The following is a 15758-nucleotide window of genomic DNA, read 5'->3' on the forward strand; positions in this document are numbered from 1 at the left end:
TTTATTCAGCTTAATGCCTTCAGTTCATTGAACTTGTTATCTTTGAGTTTATTTTAAATCAGTTGGTTTTACATTTTCAAAACTCATGAGATGACTTTGAACTAATCATTAAACTTAAGTTCAGGTAACTCACATTTTTAAGGCAGCAGGGGAACTTACATTTTTAAATTAATATGTTTTTCAGTGTAAACACACATATCTGCTAACAACTACATTATTGTGTGCCATAAACTATTTATTTAATGTTTTATATATTGCTTATAAATGCTAAATAGGGGAACTTATAGTAAAGTGTAATACGCACAGATTCTTGTATCTTGTATCTCCATTCTGCTATTCTACTATTCTTGGACTAAGGTTCCAAATGAGTCCTAAGTCTAATTTTGCATATCCTTACCTGACAGCTTACACTACACACACTATACAGTGAGACTTCATTTGGTATTAATACCAGTGTTCTTAAATTGAAGTTGACATTAGCCAGACTAGCAGTAAGGCTCTAGTGACGACAGTGTCGGTCAGTCCACCATTTTGGTCCAGAGTGAAATATCTCACATGATGGACTGCTCTAAAATTAGCTGTAGACATTCATGATTTCTAGAGAATTTCATGTTTTTTCATTTAGCTGGAATCACTGCTGTGCCTAAAGACACAGAGCTGCTAGCATGGCTGTAGACTCTTGTTATTGTTAACATTTCGGAACTCATTCTCAGCACTCCATGTAATGTTATCAGCAGGTTGTTGTTACAGATTAAACCATCTCATCAGTTCAGCGTCTGCTCTGTGTGTGTGTCTCTTTACCTGCCCATGCAGCAGCTTAACCTTCAAGGTTATCCATGAAGGGTTAACCTAATGACACAGTTTCCCTTGGTGCACAACCTGCTCACAGGCCCTGCAGGTACTATCAGTCTCCAATAGCAGCGATTCAACAGCCTCACATCCTTTTAAACATTGATTTACAAATTCTCACATTTAGATTACTGTAGGTGATGTGAACATGTATTGTGTGTTGTATTGCTCCACAAGGAAAAGATGGGAATGTACATCACATTTTCATTCCAGCAGTTAAATTTAGGCACGTAAAACAATTCTGAATAAAATCAGGCAACTTGCACTTTTTCAAACATTGAAGTCTATACTCAACATTAGATACAAAGTAATACAATCCAATTCAATACATCACCACACAAACTGGAAAACACAACAATCCTACAATCCATTTTAACATGAATATCGATATAGATGTTATTTTCAGTATGGTTATAGTAGCTCTGAACCATATTAGACTGTCCACAAACTAGTAATTAGCCTGCTGCACTCTAGTGACAGTTAAGCTGCTTATTGGCCAGCTGGAGATTAACCAGAAAGTCCCCACTTCACAGGGGTCCACACACACACACACACTCAGACAGTCATGTGGTACTTAGTGAGGTAGGAACAGTCTGTCAGCTCATTACCAAGCTCACTCTACTCCACCACAATGAAACATGATTAAAATGATTTGTTTCATCAACTAGTACTGTACAGTACTGAGCTTTTGTTTGACTAAATCTACAGCGGTCCAGTCTGAATGCCTAAAAAAGTCAAGCTGAGAAAGTACTAGATGAGGATAAAGCGTTACTGAAGAACAGGAGCAAGAAGGAGCTGACTTTCCATTATTTTTAGTATTCTTGTTAAAGCAAAATCAACACTTCCTGCTGCTACTTCACAATAAAAGCCTTCCAGCGAAGACAACTTGACAACAGCTTTTGTTGTGAAAAAAAGAAAAGGTTGACTTACAGACCCTGTTTACAGCTTGCATTAACATGTGATCTGTATCTGAATATCTTAGGAAAAACACATTTTAATGCAAGTTGTAAATGCACTCAGAATATATTGTTATCAGAACCAGGTTAGATTGGCCAGATGTTGATCTCAGGATGATCTTCAGCAAGCCTGGTAAGGCCTACAAGTAGTAGTGGTAGCTAAAAGTCTTCCCACACAAAAAATGAATGACACCTATTCATAGCGTTGCTCCCCATCACCTGGGACATGCCATGTTTGTTGACAAGTCCACTAGCCCTGCTTAGCTAATTTGCATATTAAGAGCAAATCACAATGTGGATAGAATCAAGAAAACTAAAGTGCTTATTAATAGCAGGTGTAAATGCAAAGGCTCATTGATTGGATGTCACCTGCAGTATACAAGTACAGTCCATTTACCATTTGTGGGACGTTCAGACCAACATCAGCTCTGCGTGAAAAAAAATGCAGCCGTCTCATTTATTTGAATGGGGGCGGTGTGCTGACGCAGCAGGGGTGCCAACACTGAGAACACTGCGGGGTCCTTCGACAAATAAAGTTGAACTGGGGTCAAGTTTTGCCGCAAAGCAACCCCATGTCATCCAGCAAGGTGCTGCATTGGCCAATCACATACATGCAAGCGCACAATCCTGGTGGATTACTTTATAACATGAATGTCGTATTCAACTGTTTACCTTGCAATCATCACAACAAAAGATAAGACAGTTGCTGTTGCAATAACTTTGCAGAGTTGTAAAATCCTGTCTGTGAGTGTTACAGACCACTGTGTGGTTTTTTTGGCATCTGATAAGCCTTTAAACGCATTAATCTGTAGCTCCAACTGGACTTCCTGGATTGTATTTCATTGTCTCACCGGAACCTCAAACAACACGCCCCTTGCACTGTTTTAACACAGGGCTGTTTTCAGTCTGAATGCAGCATTACCAACAGTTTCACTGCTTTCACTTATGTTATGGCGAGGCCTTTTTAAACTTCAAACTGAAAACTTTAATAATCTAATGACATACAGTACACAACACAACTGAGTACACCCCAGTGCAATATCACTAAAATGTTAAATGATTCAACATTGTATCATCTTACAATAATTGCAATAAACAGGTTTGATAGACTAAATTGAAAATACAGGCCTCAAAGTACAACCTCAATGCAACAAAAGTGACTACGCCTGTGACCACTGAAAACAAAAAGGTTAATTCTGTGACTTCCAACTAGGACTAATTGCCTGAACATGGTCATAAAAGAACCTATGAAGACCACAACTTTCTCAGTTTTGGCCTGGGTTGTGTCTAGTGCAACATGGCTCCACATGGCGAGGAACTGCCTGAACAAGTAAGAAACCAAATTGTGAGACTTGTGGTTAGGAGGTAGAGGAGGACCCATACTACCACTAACAGAAGGCAAAGTGGCCGTCCTCGAAAAATGACGGCACGCACAATTTGCTATTTATGCAAACCTTGCATTGAAAACAGAAGGGCAGGTGCTTTTGACTTTGCACAAGGATTTTCTGTGGATTGATGATTGGTGTTTCACTGACACTGCATGAAGTGAACCTGTATGGACGACGTCCAAAAAGAAAACCATTGCTCACAAAACGGCACAAAACTGCAAGATTAAACTTTGTCAAAGAACATGAAAAGAAGTCTGATGAATACTGGCTGCATCGTCATCCAACAGAGCACACAAAGTGTGAAGTATTATTAAAAATAATAGTGTTTCCACTCCCTACCTCATGAGCAAGGCACTGTAAACTTAATTGCTTCTCCTCTCTTGGACGTGACTGTATCTGAACTGGGCAGCTCCCAGTGTAGAAGTGTGACATTCTAAAAATATGAAGCAGGGCAGTGGAGCTCTATTAACATTCCCTGGATAAGGTTAAAAGTAATTTGAAAAAATCAGGCCACACAGACACCCAGATAGAAAGGCTTCAGTACTGAGCTTGACTCAATTTACCTTCATTTGACTCAATTCAAGAGCTAGTCCAAGCAGAAGAAACTAAAGAAATAAAACACTTATTAACATAACAATTATTCTGCTTTAAGTCAGCTAAAAATATTGTTACGCCTTGTCATTATCATTGTGCCAGCAAATTGGGCACAGAAGGTGGAGCCAGGATGGAGGTTAGGTGAGACAAGGAAGCAGAAACCACATCAGGATTGAGTGTAAAAGACTGAGACAGCTGACAAGCAAACATGCCTCAATATATACAGTCCACACAGATAAAGTACCAAGTTTCAGCTTTAATTTGAGTAGGTTTACATCAGTATAGAAAGAACTGTGTGGGAGATATAGTCCTTTTAACACATAGTGCCCAAAGTTTAGGGGTTCAAACATAATATGACAGATACACATGAAGTCAAACAAAATCATCATATTTGTATATGGTGTCATTTCTTTATACAGCATATTTTTTAGGACTAGGGTTAAACAATGAATCAGTTTTAAATCCAGAGTGCAATCTTCAGATCACCACAGCTGATTATTCCTACAGTATCAACAATGTCTGAACAAGCTGTATGAAGCAAAAAAAAAGACTCTTCAACTGTTTGGCTAGATGACAATACAAGATGAAAAGCCCAGCGGCTGTCTGGTTAATGTGATCTCTGCATGCCATGGTCAAATATAGTTTCCATTAGTAAGAACCACCACTCTGTATCATCCTGATGTTTGAGATAGGGAGTGGACTGTCTTTTTGTTGTTCAAAAAGACCAGAAAAACCGCTAGCTTTAGCTGAGTGCATTGTGTCATTTTCAGACAGGTAGTTGGCTTGTTAGCAGCTGCCTAGCTAGGTATTTGTTAAGAGAAAGACTGACCAGTGGTAAACTGCCGTAAATGGTAAAAGCACATCATATTATTTTTTCAAGCTTAAAATTGTGAAGCTGAGCCTCCAGGATTCAGGGCTTTGAAGCAACTCATCCTTTCAGTCTGTGACGCTAAAGGAAGCTAAAGCTAAAGTAGCATCAGGGGTCGTAGGTCAGATATCAAAACTTTTATATTGTCAGACTTACTGTATTGTACGCTTTTGTGACTGTTATTGAGAAAAATAATGCCACTTTGGAATGTCATGATTATATTTGAAATATATTGAGTAGGGTCAAATATACTTGTTACAATATTTTTCTTGAAAAAAACCAACAAAAAAAAAAATAAAAGATTTAATTAGAAAGTGACTTTTCTCTGGCTGGCCTGTTAGGAAAGTAGCTGCATTTATCTCTCTCATGTAGAAAAAAAAAAAAGATTATAATAATTATGATTGAAATTGTAATATTGGTCAGAAAAATGGCAGTTATATATTGTCTAATTCAATGTTTCTGAGGATGTGTATTACTTTGGGTTTGGACAGTGTTTCTGTTTTACCTCCGTCTCAAGCTGTGCCAGCCTCCATGAATCTTCACAATGAAGCTTTCTGGATTCCTCTGTTCTGTTTATGAAATCCTCCCATAATCACCACAATGTGCCTCCCCCGCCCTCTCTCTCTCTCTCTCTCACTCTGTTGCCAGCATGTACAGTAGATTCTGTCTAGTCTGCAATGGTCCAAAATGAAAAAATCAGTTTTCACAATTTAACTAACAAAGCCAAGTTCAACAGAAAGCTGCTCAGCAGAAGTCATTGTCACATTTTGGATTGTTTTTTTTTTTTAATCAAGGACCATTTTAAAAACCTTTTGAGAAAAGTGTTTAAACTTAAAAGTGTTTTAAACAATTGCATCTGTAAGTTATTATGTCCAAATATCAAACCTATAAAATAAACGATAGCACATATGGCTGTTGTAAAGAGGATAATGGAAATTTGGTTGTTTCCTTGATTCAAAATATTGCTCCAAGTGTCAGGAGGTGGACCTTGAAAACACCAGCAGAGGGAGGTCTAAAAAACAGTCACCACATGATGACACTGTGAACTTGGGCAGAAACATAATTGCAAAGGACTGTTCACTGTGATGTACTGGCCATCTGCAGGGAGTTCTCAGTAAGTTGATGTTCATAGCCAACCAATAGCTGTCTGGAAGGTAGGAGATCAATCTTTAAACTTATGGTATGCTAATGGTCAGCTGTAATGTAAAGTATATGAAATCTCATATTAAGTTTTACAGTTACATAGCTGTATGGGTGTATGTGTCTGTTTACCTTTGCTTATAAAGTTTCCTCAATTCCTCTGTACAAGACCACAAGGGCTGCAGTCAGAGAAAGGAGGAAAGAGGAGGATGGAGTGATGATATAGGGAGGGAAAGTAATGATTTAGACCTTTTTTGAAGATGAGTGGAAAGTTGAGAAGAGAAAGCAATTTAGGAACTGTACTGAACTGTTGGCGCACAAAGTGAAGAGAGGACCCTAAAGGAAGCATAGGATGGAGGGGAACAAGAAGAGCAGTATAAGTACCTGAATTACAAAATATTGTAATAATGGAACTTGTTGGCAGAAGAATTCAACAGCAGTCTGAAAAACACCACCTCTTATGGCTAACACTGAGCATTTTGCACGGAAACAAAATGTGGTGGAGCTTTAAAGGTGACTTATCATGTACATTCCAGCTCTGTATTTATGGGGCTCTATTGGAATATCTTTGCATGATTTACAGTTAAAAACTCCTTTTTTATCTTATCTTGACCCTTTACGCAGCCCCTCAGTTCAGCCTCTTTCTGAAACAGGCCGTTCTAGCTCCTGTCTCTTTAAGGCCCCCCCTCCTGATGAGCCCACTCTGTTCTGATTGGTCAGCTTCTGGAAGCTTCCTCTGGCTCCAGAGGCTACATAAACAAACTACAGTAGCAGGATTTCACTTCGTTTTCTAGTTCTTTACTCCAAATGGAAACTTCTCAAATACATCTGTACATGTTGGAGTCTGAATCAGATCCAAAACATGCAAGTGGACAACGCAAACAACCCACGGAACAACCTCAGCAACAACCGCCTGTTTGTGGGCATGTGCGAACAATCTGACGTCATCACGAGGAAGAAGTAGAGGTAACTTTGCAAACGAAGCGTTCAGAGGTGGCTGAAGCCCTGACTTTTGACTTTCAGGGAACATTTTTTACATACGTTCGCCTGAAGTTTTGGAACTTTGACCATTTATAACATCTGACATCATAGCAGTATAAAAATAACAGAAAATCACAAAAGGCATATGTCCCCTTTAGGATCCAGGAGTAGAAAAAGTGAAAGAGCAACAAAATGAATGGTGGAGGACAATGTAGAGAAAGTTGAAGGGAAAACAAGCATACCTGGTCAGTCAGGGTATTAGAGATATGATGGGAATGGAAAGAATGTGGCTTCATTTCAGCGGTGTGTGTGTCTGGGGGAGTGTGTGTACAGATGACTAAGCAGAAAAACGGTTTATGTTGACTGAGTGAGTGGAGGAAAGTTTAATTTAAAACAACATGTGTGTGTGTGTGTGTGTGTGTCTGAAGGTGTTGAAGGTCCCATGAACTGATTTCTTTACATCCTTAAACCTGCATTAACTGACGTTTTGTCCACTAGTTTTCAGCAGAAACAAGCAATGAATACAACACTGACATATCATCACCTTTAAAGTTGATATGTTGAACTTGTTTGCAAACAGTTGCTTATTTCCACATCCTGCAGTTAAGGAGCAACATTATCATTTATTTGGAGTCGTGTTTCTGTCCACCTGGTGAATGTAAGTCCAATATTCACTCTCTTTTAGCTCTGCTTTTGCTCTCTATCAATTCCTGAGGGAAATATCTGGTTCTTTAGCTGCTAATGATGATAATGCTCCACTATGTTCACCAGCTAGTCTACAGTTAACTGTGACTGTTTCCCATTTGGTGCTGAGCAGGTAGTGTAGAGTTGCTTTTTAGAGTTTTTTTTTAGTGTGAATCCATGTGCTGAAACTCACTATAAAGCTCACCTTTTAACATTACACACTGTAATTTCACATATTGTTATTATAAAAATATTGATTATAGCTACTTTAATGTTGAGTATTTCCTATATGTTGGGGTGGAATATGAGACATTAATGGATTTTTTAAGTATTTGTTTGTATGTTTGATTCAGTAGGTACAGTAAATAAAGGTGGGATTGTAATATGTATGTGTGTGTGTGTGTGTGTGTGTGTGTGTGTGTGTGTGTGTATATATATATATATTATTATAGTGGTCACCAACCTTTTTCAAAGAAACATCACTGTCCACATATAAGCCCCCGAAAAGATGCCTGATAATAAAAACCTTCATGTGTGTCGCCAATGAAAAGCTTTTGATGTGAAATAGTAGTAGCAGCAGCATTAGGTTCTGATGGTGAAAATGAACTAATTACCTTTTGAACTGAAATGCTTTGTGATTAACTTGGAACCCCACACAGATGGACAGGTGGGGAAGCTCATTAGCGCAGGATGAGGTCACCAGTTTCCAGGAAGTAGCACATTTCGAGGAAGCTCAAGTACATATTTCATAGTCCCTTAAAGCACTCACACTGATGCTTAAGCTAAGCTTGCAGTAGATGTTCTATATCAAAATATAGTATAGATTTAGTCAAATCAGGACACTGCAGTTTTACCTCATTCTTCTCTACAAAACTGCTCACATTCTGTCAAGTTTCATTGAGACTGTGTTTTCAAAACCTGCTGCAAATTCTGTTTTGGATTTATTCTAACTCGGCCACTCCTGAACATTGTTTTGTTCCTTCCTGTGTAGCTTTGACTTTATTTTTGGGATTGATGTCTTACTCTGACACAAGCACAGAACTTAAGTGTTTAGTATGAAATGCTCAACTTGATTCTCAACACTTGCACAGATATCACATGAGCTTTTAGCAACTTTGAAGCTGTCAGTGATGAATCACAGCCTCAATGTCTCAATCTTTAAAAGTTTTCTCTCTGTTGTTTTGTGTCAAATAAAACCTAATTACATCCTTGTGTCGTGTGTGGGTGTATGTTGGTATGAGATAGGGAGAATGTGTGTTGTTCTTATTTGTGAGATGAAAAGATAACCCTTGGACATGTTTGTTAAAAAGCAGCTGCTGTCCCGCTCTTGAAAGATACTGAGCTGTTCCATACACCATGGATGTGTTTTTGTCTATAGTAATGGAATAATGTTAAGCTCCTGGAATTGGACCAAGATCCCATCCACTTAGAAGAAAATACTGCCAATAGGAAACCATGTTAGAAAATGATGTTCACTCCAGCTGTGATATGTACTGTGTGTAGGTTGTTTAGTTTTCTGGAAATTTCACTTTTTGGGAAACTTGGGGCTTCTCATAGCCTGAACCTTTAATAACCTTGTAATGCTTTAGTACCAGGTTCTGCCTTGTGTTTCTACTGTATATTACAAACTGGGACATTTCACTTACATATCATAAAAAAGGAAAGAGTGTGACAGACTGTCATTTCTGTATGCTGTTGGGTAGGCGAGTGAAGTAAGAGGTTGGTAGACAGACAACAGTGTTTATAGATTTTCTTTAACATTTAGGCAGAATGACCATACTGCATCCTCCCGTCCTTGGAAGTTTGTACTTGCCAAGTCCAAACTAGCAAGTACTCAAGTCCAAACTTGTTGTTCTTGGAATTGAGAAAGGACCTGTGCCAAATTGGTTTCCGTCAAAGCCTGGTGCACTTCCTGGGGGCTTGGTCACGATGTGTCGCCACTCCCTATATCCGTTGTTTCAAGTTAAAAACCCTCTAGTATTTCATACACGGTCCAGCCATATACTAGGTTTTGACCTGGTCTTGTACAGTTCGTTCTGCTACATGCGCTATGATCATTTATTTTTGAGCCTGTCCTCCAAGGAAAAACAACACAATAGGTCTTAATGTCAGTCGCCCAAAAACAACATATAGTTTCGTTTGAGTGACAGATGCCATTTAGTGGCCATAGTAATCAAGGCTGGTAACAGTGATGCTGTACAGATAATGTGTGTGTATATATAAGTTGACAAATTTCCTCATGTGGACGTGGTGGGTTGGGTGGATGGTATATCCCATTGACTGACGCGTCTCCACTTCCTACCGCTATGCAAAAGTGAAGCCAAAATATCTCTTTTCTGGGAGCTGCCATCTTGCTTGTGTGACATCATTTGGAGCCACATTCTGTGCTGTAGAATCAGGTAGCAGGATAACGGCCCACAGGACACGCCCACTCAGCCATCCTGCCACACGAGGTTTGAGAGCGGCTATCACAGCTGTCAATCATGACGTCACACCCCCTTTTTATATTGTCAAATAACTAATTGAAAACAAACTTATCAGAAAAATGAGCACTTGGACAAACATCAGTTTGACAAGAACTACCTTAAAATGACAGAAGCCATCTTTGGGAAAAATGTATTTGATGTCTACTTTGATTTTTTTAGTTTTGCTCATGTCCCATCCACCAACATGGAGGGGGCGGGATTTATGATCTATTCTACAGCCAGCCACCAGGGGGCGATTGAGATGTTTTGGCTTCACTTTTGGGGACCATCATGACATCCATCTTCATACATAGCCTCTCCTCCTGATGAGCAGGTTGGCACTTTGCATGGTAGCCCTCTGCCATCAGTGTATGAATACATGTGTGAATGTTGGCATGTAGTGTAAAGCGCTTTGAGTGGTCGGAAGACTAGAAAGGCACTATATAAGAGCAGTCCATTTACCATTTAACCACAGTGTTGTCACATGATAAAACATAATTTTTTTTAACAGTGATGTGTAGCAGCTTTAGAAAGCACAGATAAATGATGTCCTGCTGATTACTGCCAATAGGGGCACCAGATTAGAATGTGTCATTCTGGAGTCACATGGTCAAACCACTTATCTGGTCGTTTAATTTGGAGGACCTGTTATGTTTCAACAATCTTGTACTAGTATTTTGGCATTTTATGGCTTTAGTAGATAGCACCAGTAGAGAGATGACAGAGAATGAAGGAGAGAGGTTTGACAAAGATCCCTTGGGGACATTGTGGTTCATGGCCAATCTTAACCTCTAAGTCATGGAGGCACCACCTTGTTTCATTATTTGATTTTCCCTGCACTATCCTCATTTCTGCCATAGGCTGTTCCACCTTTTGTTTTTTAACTGCTCCTCCTGAATGTCCTCCTCTCCACAAACACTACTGGCCTACATATCTTGGTTCATCCAATAAGGCACTCCACACTGTTCACATGCAATGGATGTCCTTCATCCTCCATGATCCTACAGAACATCTTAGACAGGCGGTCATAATACAGGGTCCACTGTCCTGTCTGTTGTGGTTCCAGCCAGCCTCCTAGCTCTCCTGGATATTTGGTTGATCCTCTCTTTGTCAGTGGCACAGAAATTCCCACCCCATCCCAGAATACAGTAATTCCAAACAAAAAAAAGCCCCCAACATATCTTGACCATCACGACTCACACCACTGCTAAGCTGCGTTCAGTGTCTCCTGACCGGCACCCAAATTTAGTTCAAGGAACTTCACTCCAAAGTGGGTGAGGAGCCATTGAGACAAATGTAGAACCCTTGACAATGGATACATTTTGTCAAGTTCCTGCAGTGGAAAAGTGCTCAATGTAATCCACAAGGAATGTGTGCTTTCACAGATTTGTCCAACACAGTTAGATGACGTTGCGTTGCATTGTAACAAAAATATATCCAGCCTCACCTTTCTTGCCGGACAACCCTGTTTTGAATCCCCTGCATACGAACCCTGACGGAGTCTGCTTGCGTCCAGATGGATATTGTCACTGTGCTTTAAATAGGACCCCTAGTGTAAAGGCTTTTCCAAGTCCCCGAGGTTCTCTCTCATAAATAATGTGAGTCATTCAATCCTCAAAACAATGAAGAGCCGTGCTTTTTGTGTGCACATTTATTCACAAATAGGGGCGATATTTTGCCATCTTTGGCACTCAAATGACCCTTGAAAATTAAGTGGTGCCTTATTAAAATAAGTAATTTATGGAATTCATGGATATTGATGCCACAGTGGGAGGATGTTGGGTGAAGAGTTAGGGGTGTGTGTGTGTGTGTGTGTGTGTGTGTGTGTGTGTGTGTGTGTGTGTGTGTGTGTGTGTGTGTGTGTGTGTGTGTGTGTGTGTGTGTGTGTGTGTGTGTGGTCAGAAACAATATGTTCAACTGAGAGGGGAGGGGCAGGAAAAACCGGTGATGTCAGCAGGGAAGAGGAGGGAGGACCGCCTTGCTTTTTCCTTTTTCCTCCCTCCCTTCTCCCTCCCCCCACTCCTCTTCTTATCAGTGTGGTGAAGAGAGAGAGAGGGAGAGAGAGAGAGAAAGGGGATCAGTAGGCGAGTGGACGAGGGATTAACAACTGTGACAGCGGAGATGGGGGAAGAGAAAAAGGGAAATAGGCCGGGATAGAGAAGAGACGCAAACTAGGAGGAAAACAGATACAGTTATTCCCCACTGACAGACTAATTAAGAAAAACAGATTCCAGAAGTGAGAAAGTGAGCGATCAGAAAGTGTACCAGTCCAATTGGAGCGAGGAGCGAGCGCTGGTTTCTGGAATTGGGTGGATCCATTGCTGAGACGACCACCACAGCTATCATGTACAGTGGATATGGAGGTATGAACCAGTGTGGTGCAGCATCTCTAATCATTAACTCTGTGTTTGTCAGGATGAACTTGCAGTTGCTGGTTAACAGGTTTGTAACTTCTTGTGAGTTAATGACTAGAGAGGTCACTGCAAGCAGCTTGTATGGAGTAGCATTTGTTTATTATAGCCATATGATTTAATGGCAGTTGCTCTCTGAACACAGCGACATCCAGTCAGTCTCAGTGTCTTCCTCACTCTTATTATCACTTCATGAAATTGGTCAGTGGTATCAGGTAGGGTGTTGCTACTGATGAATAGATTCCTTGGATCGAGTCTCCAGTCTTTAAGGACCATGACATTCTGCCACTTGAGATCTTGTATAATTAGGGTTGGGTTCTGTGTGATTTGGATCTGGTTTGTACAATACCCACATTTGTAAAACTGAGTCTAATGTCTTTTCTAAATCTTTTATCTCTTCTCTACTTGAGTCCTTTGTCTTAAATATTGTAGTTTCAACATCTGTAACTTAGTCTTGTCTTTAGTAATTAACAAAACTACATAGAGATTTTGTTAGTTTTCATTTTCACTTTTGGTCAACTCTTTTTTCCACAACACTATTATATAGCGATTTAATCACAGTTTTGGTTTCATAATGTCTTATCAGCATCTTGTCTTCATTATGGAAAAAGTTTGTTGATGAATATATTTTGCTACACAGTTTTCAGTTTCTTTTTACTAAATTCCCACATTTTGGAACCCAAACTCCACATATGATGTGTTCAAGACCGACTAAGAAAGGCCAGTTAGAAATCGTGTGTGTGTGTGTGTGTGTGTGTGTGTGTGTGTGTGTGTGTGTGTGTGGCATAATAATGTTGATCCTGATGGAATTAATGCTGTGGAATACATATTTAGCTGAAGTTTCCATGACGACGAGTACACAGTAGGAAGTGTGAAGTGCCCAAAACAGCAACAACAACAAACTCAGCAGCCTTCCTACTGAGTATGATCAAATATACTTGAAGAGGGGAAATTAGTAATAAAAGCCTGTGTGTAAAGTTCTTCCCTAATGTCCTAAGTTACCTCCAGCTAGTTCACTAGAAACTAGTGATTTACTGAATCAGGTTGCACCATTAAAACTTAAGACCTTTATTAATGTGTAAATGATTTGCAAGGAAACATCTGTCTATGAAAACAGGAAGTCACTGCAGCATCAGGAGCTGTAATATAACTAACAAATATATGAAGCCAATGATATATTTAATTGAACTGCCAATCCTTTGTCAATGTAGGTATGACTTTTGTTTATATCTGCATACATGGAGATGTATGTGTATATCAGAGTTGGTATTTACTGTATGTAATGAAGAATACAGAAACCTAACAACCTTATTTGGTCATTTAGTCTGGACACTTAATGCTTAGTTATACTTAACTAAATCTTCATAGTTTATTTAACACTTGAGGCAGATCTAGTTAAAGTCTGTAATGATGTTGGTTAACTGAGGTTATCATTGATACATAGTTTGAGTGGATCAGCAGCATGTTGATCAAGCGTAAGGTCAGATGTATCATATTCCTCATGACCTTTTTATTCTCAACTGAATGGTTCTTATATCAGCTGTTTTATCAGTTAGAAAGTATTCCACCTGCAGTTTGTAGGTTTTAAGATTCGGTAATGACTTATTTCTACAAACTAGTTTGTGTAATGTAGCTACTTCTGATTTATTAATGCATGAAACTGTTCAATCCTAAACAGACAGAATTGTAAAAACAACAGTTTGTGGGTTTTATGGGGAGTTACATGCTGGAACTATTTCTTGGCAAACAACAGCGGGATGCAGTGAGTGTTTACAGCTTCCTGGAATAATTGTCATCATAGTGAGGTTGTACAGGCACAATGATACCAAACTTGTCAGAGAGCAAAAGCAAAAACCTTTGCTCACTGACTGTATCAGGCAACTTGTGCTATGGCCGGAGCTGCTGCACGTAGGTGCTGGGTTTGACTGCTGTTCATCAAGAAATAATTCCAGTATATTATTTCTCCTAATACCACAAGTTGTTGTTTTGACATTTCCTTTTGTGTACTGATGAAACCAAACACGATTAATTAGTGAGCTTGAGAAGTGTTGGCTGGTGTGTATTTGAACTTTGGCTGGATCCAGAGAGTGCTTCCAGTCTTTATGCTAAGCTAGGCTAATCACCTGACTCCAGCTCTGTGCTGAGCACACAGACATGAGGCTGATACTGTATCTTCTAATCTCACTCTCAAAAGAAAAGAAAAGAAAAGGAAATATACACACTTTAAATGATAAACTATTCCTTTTTGGAGTATTTTCCTACTGTCAAGGCAGCCATAGGTTTGAGATCATTTCAATGCACTATAAAAATGAACTTGTATACTTTTGCTAGAGGTAGTTTAGCGTCAAAGTAAACACAGTGTCAGCTTTTGTTAAATTATTCCATTGTAGCAACATAACTTTTAACAATAAAACTAGACATGAACCTCACTGTTATGGCCTTTTTTGCTATTCTTGTTATAAGCTGAAGTAGATTATGTGATTATGTATTAAGTCAAAAACTATCATTCCCCAGACATTCGGCCCTTCCTGGAAGTGAGCTAGAATAGCCGTACGGTAAATCTGTGGGGGTATTCCTGTGACTCAGTATCGCCATAAACTGCTCTAGACTTCTTCCTGACCCCCTGATCCCTCCAGGATGTTACTCCCTTCTGGGTTTCCTTCTCCTAAAGACAGTAATATGAGGGAGTGAGGGAAGGGCCTGGAGTTATGAAACAGAAATGTATGAATAGTATGTTGGGGCCAAACAGTGAATGAAATAGTGGTGTTGTGAGGGGAGGAAACCATTAACATGAGATAAAGCATAAATGATCCCAAGAGGAATACAAAGCACTGGCTTATTGTTTACCTTACTTAATATGCAGTTGTCAGTGGCCAGGTTTTACCAGGAATAGCCATTTATCTCATTTGTTCATCCTAACCCTTTTCCAACATAATTGTGATACTTTAACTATTTCAGTGCAAGAGTCAAATCCTTGTGTTTCTGCACATCAAAGACGTAATTACAGACAATGGAAAAAAGCATTAATTTAAGAGTTGTGATGATTCTTCCGAAATTTCACTGTCAGAAATGAGCTTTTGACCAATGAAATCCATGTCTGTTTTAATGAACGGGTGTTCAGTCCCCATCTTATTTAGTGAATGATCTCAGTCATTCACACAAGCGCTGAGGTCCCCCATGAGAACAAAACACGGCAGATAAAGGTGAATGACAGAAACAAGTCATCTTTTCACAAAGATTAAACATTATGATCTGACCTCAAACACACTGCCAGTTGCTCAAACTCACTGTCCACTCATCACCTCACCAAGATTGAGTGAAACCAAAACTTTCTTTTTTTCTTTTGTTAAGAAGTATGAAGAGCCAGATATCATCACTGCTGTTAGAGCTCAGAGACTCCATTATGAGTTTTGTGAGAAGAA

The 15758-nt window shown here is 39.4% G+C and overlaps 1 protein-coding gene across 2 annotated transcripts in view; it reads left to right on the plus strand.

Moving 5' to 3' along the window:
* The window catches only part of ripor1 (RHO family interacting cell polarization regulator 1), a 65495-nt gene that overhangs the window by 9761 nt on the left and 39976 nt on the right, over nucleotides 1-15758 (plus strand). The window contains exon 1 of one of the 2 annotated variants that reach the window (XM_042412353.1): nucleotides 12005-12288. The exons of the other annotated variant lie outside the window; for it this stretch is intronic. Within the exon in view, the coding sequence (XP_042268287.1) occupies nucleotides 12270-12288 (19 nt within the window). The 5' untranslated portion in view covers nucleotides 12005-12269. Of the gene's footprint in view, nucleotides 1-12004; nucleotides 12289-15758 lie in introns of those variants that run through there. 2 annotated transcript variants of the gene reach the window in all.

The sequence above is a fragment of the Thunnus maccoyii genome, chromosome 5 (genome assembly GCF_910596095.1).
Source record: "Thunnus maccoyii chromosome 5, fThuMac1.1, whole genome shotgun sequence".
Lineage (NCBI taxonomy): Eukaryota > Metazoa > Chordata > Actinopteri > Scombriformes > Scombridae > Thunnus > Thunnus maccoyii.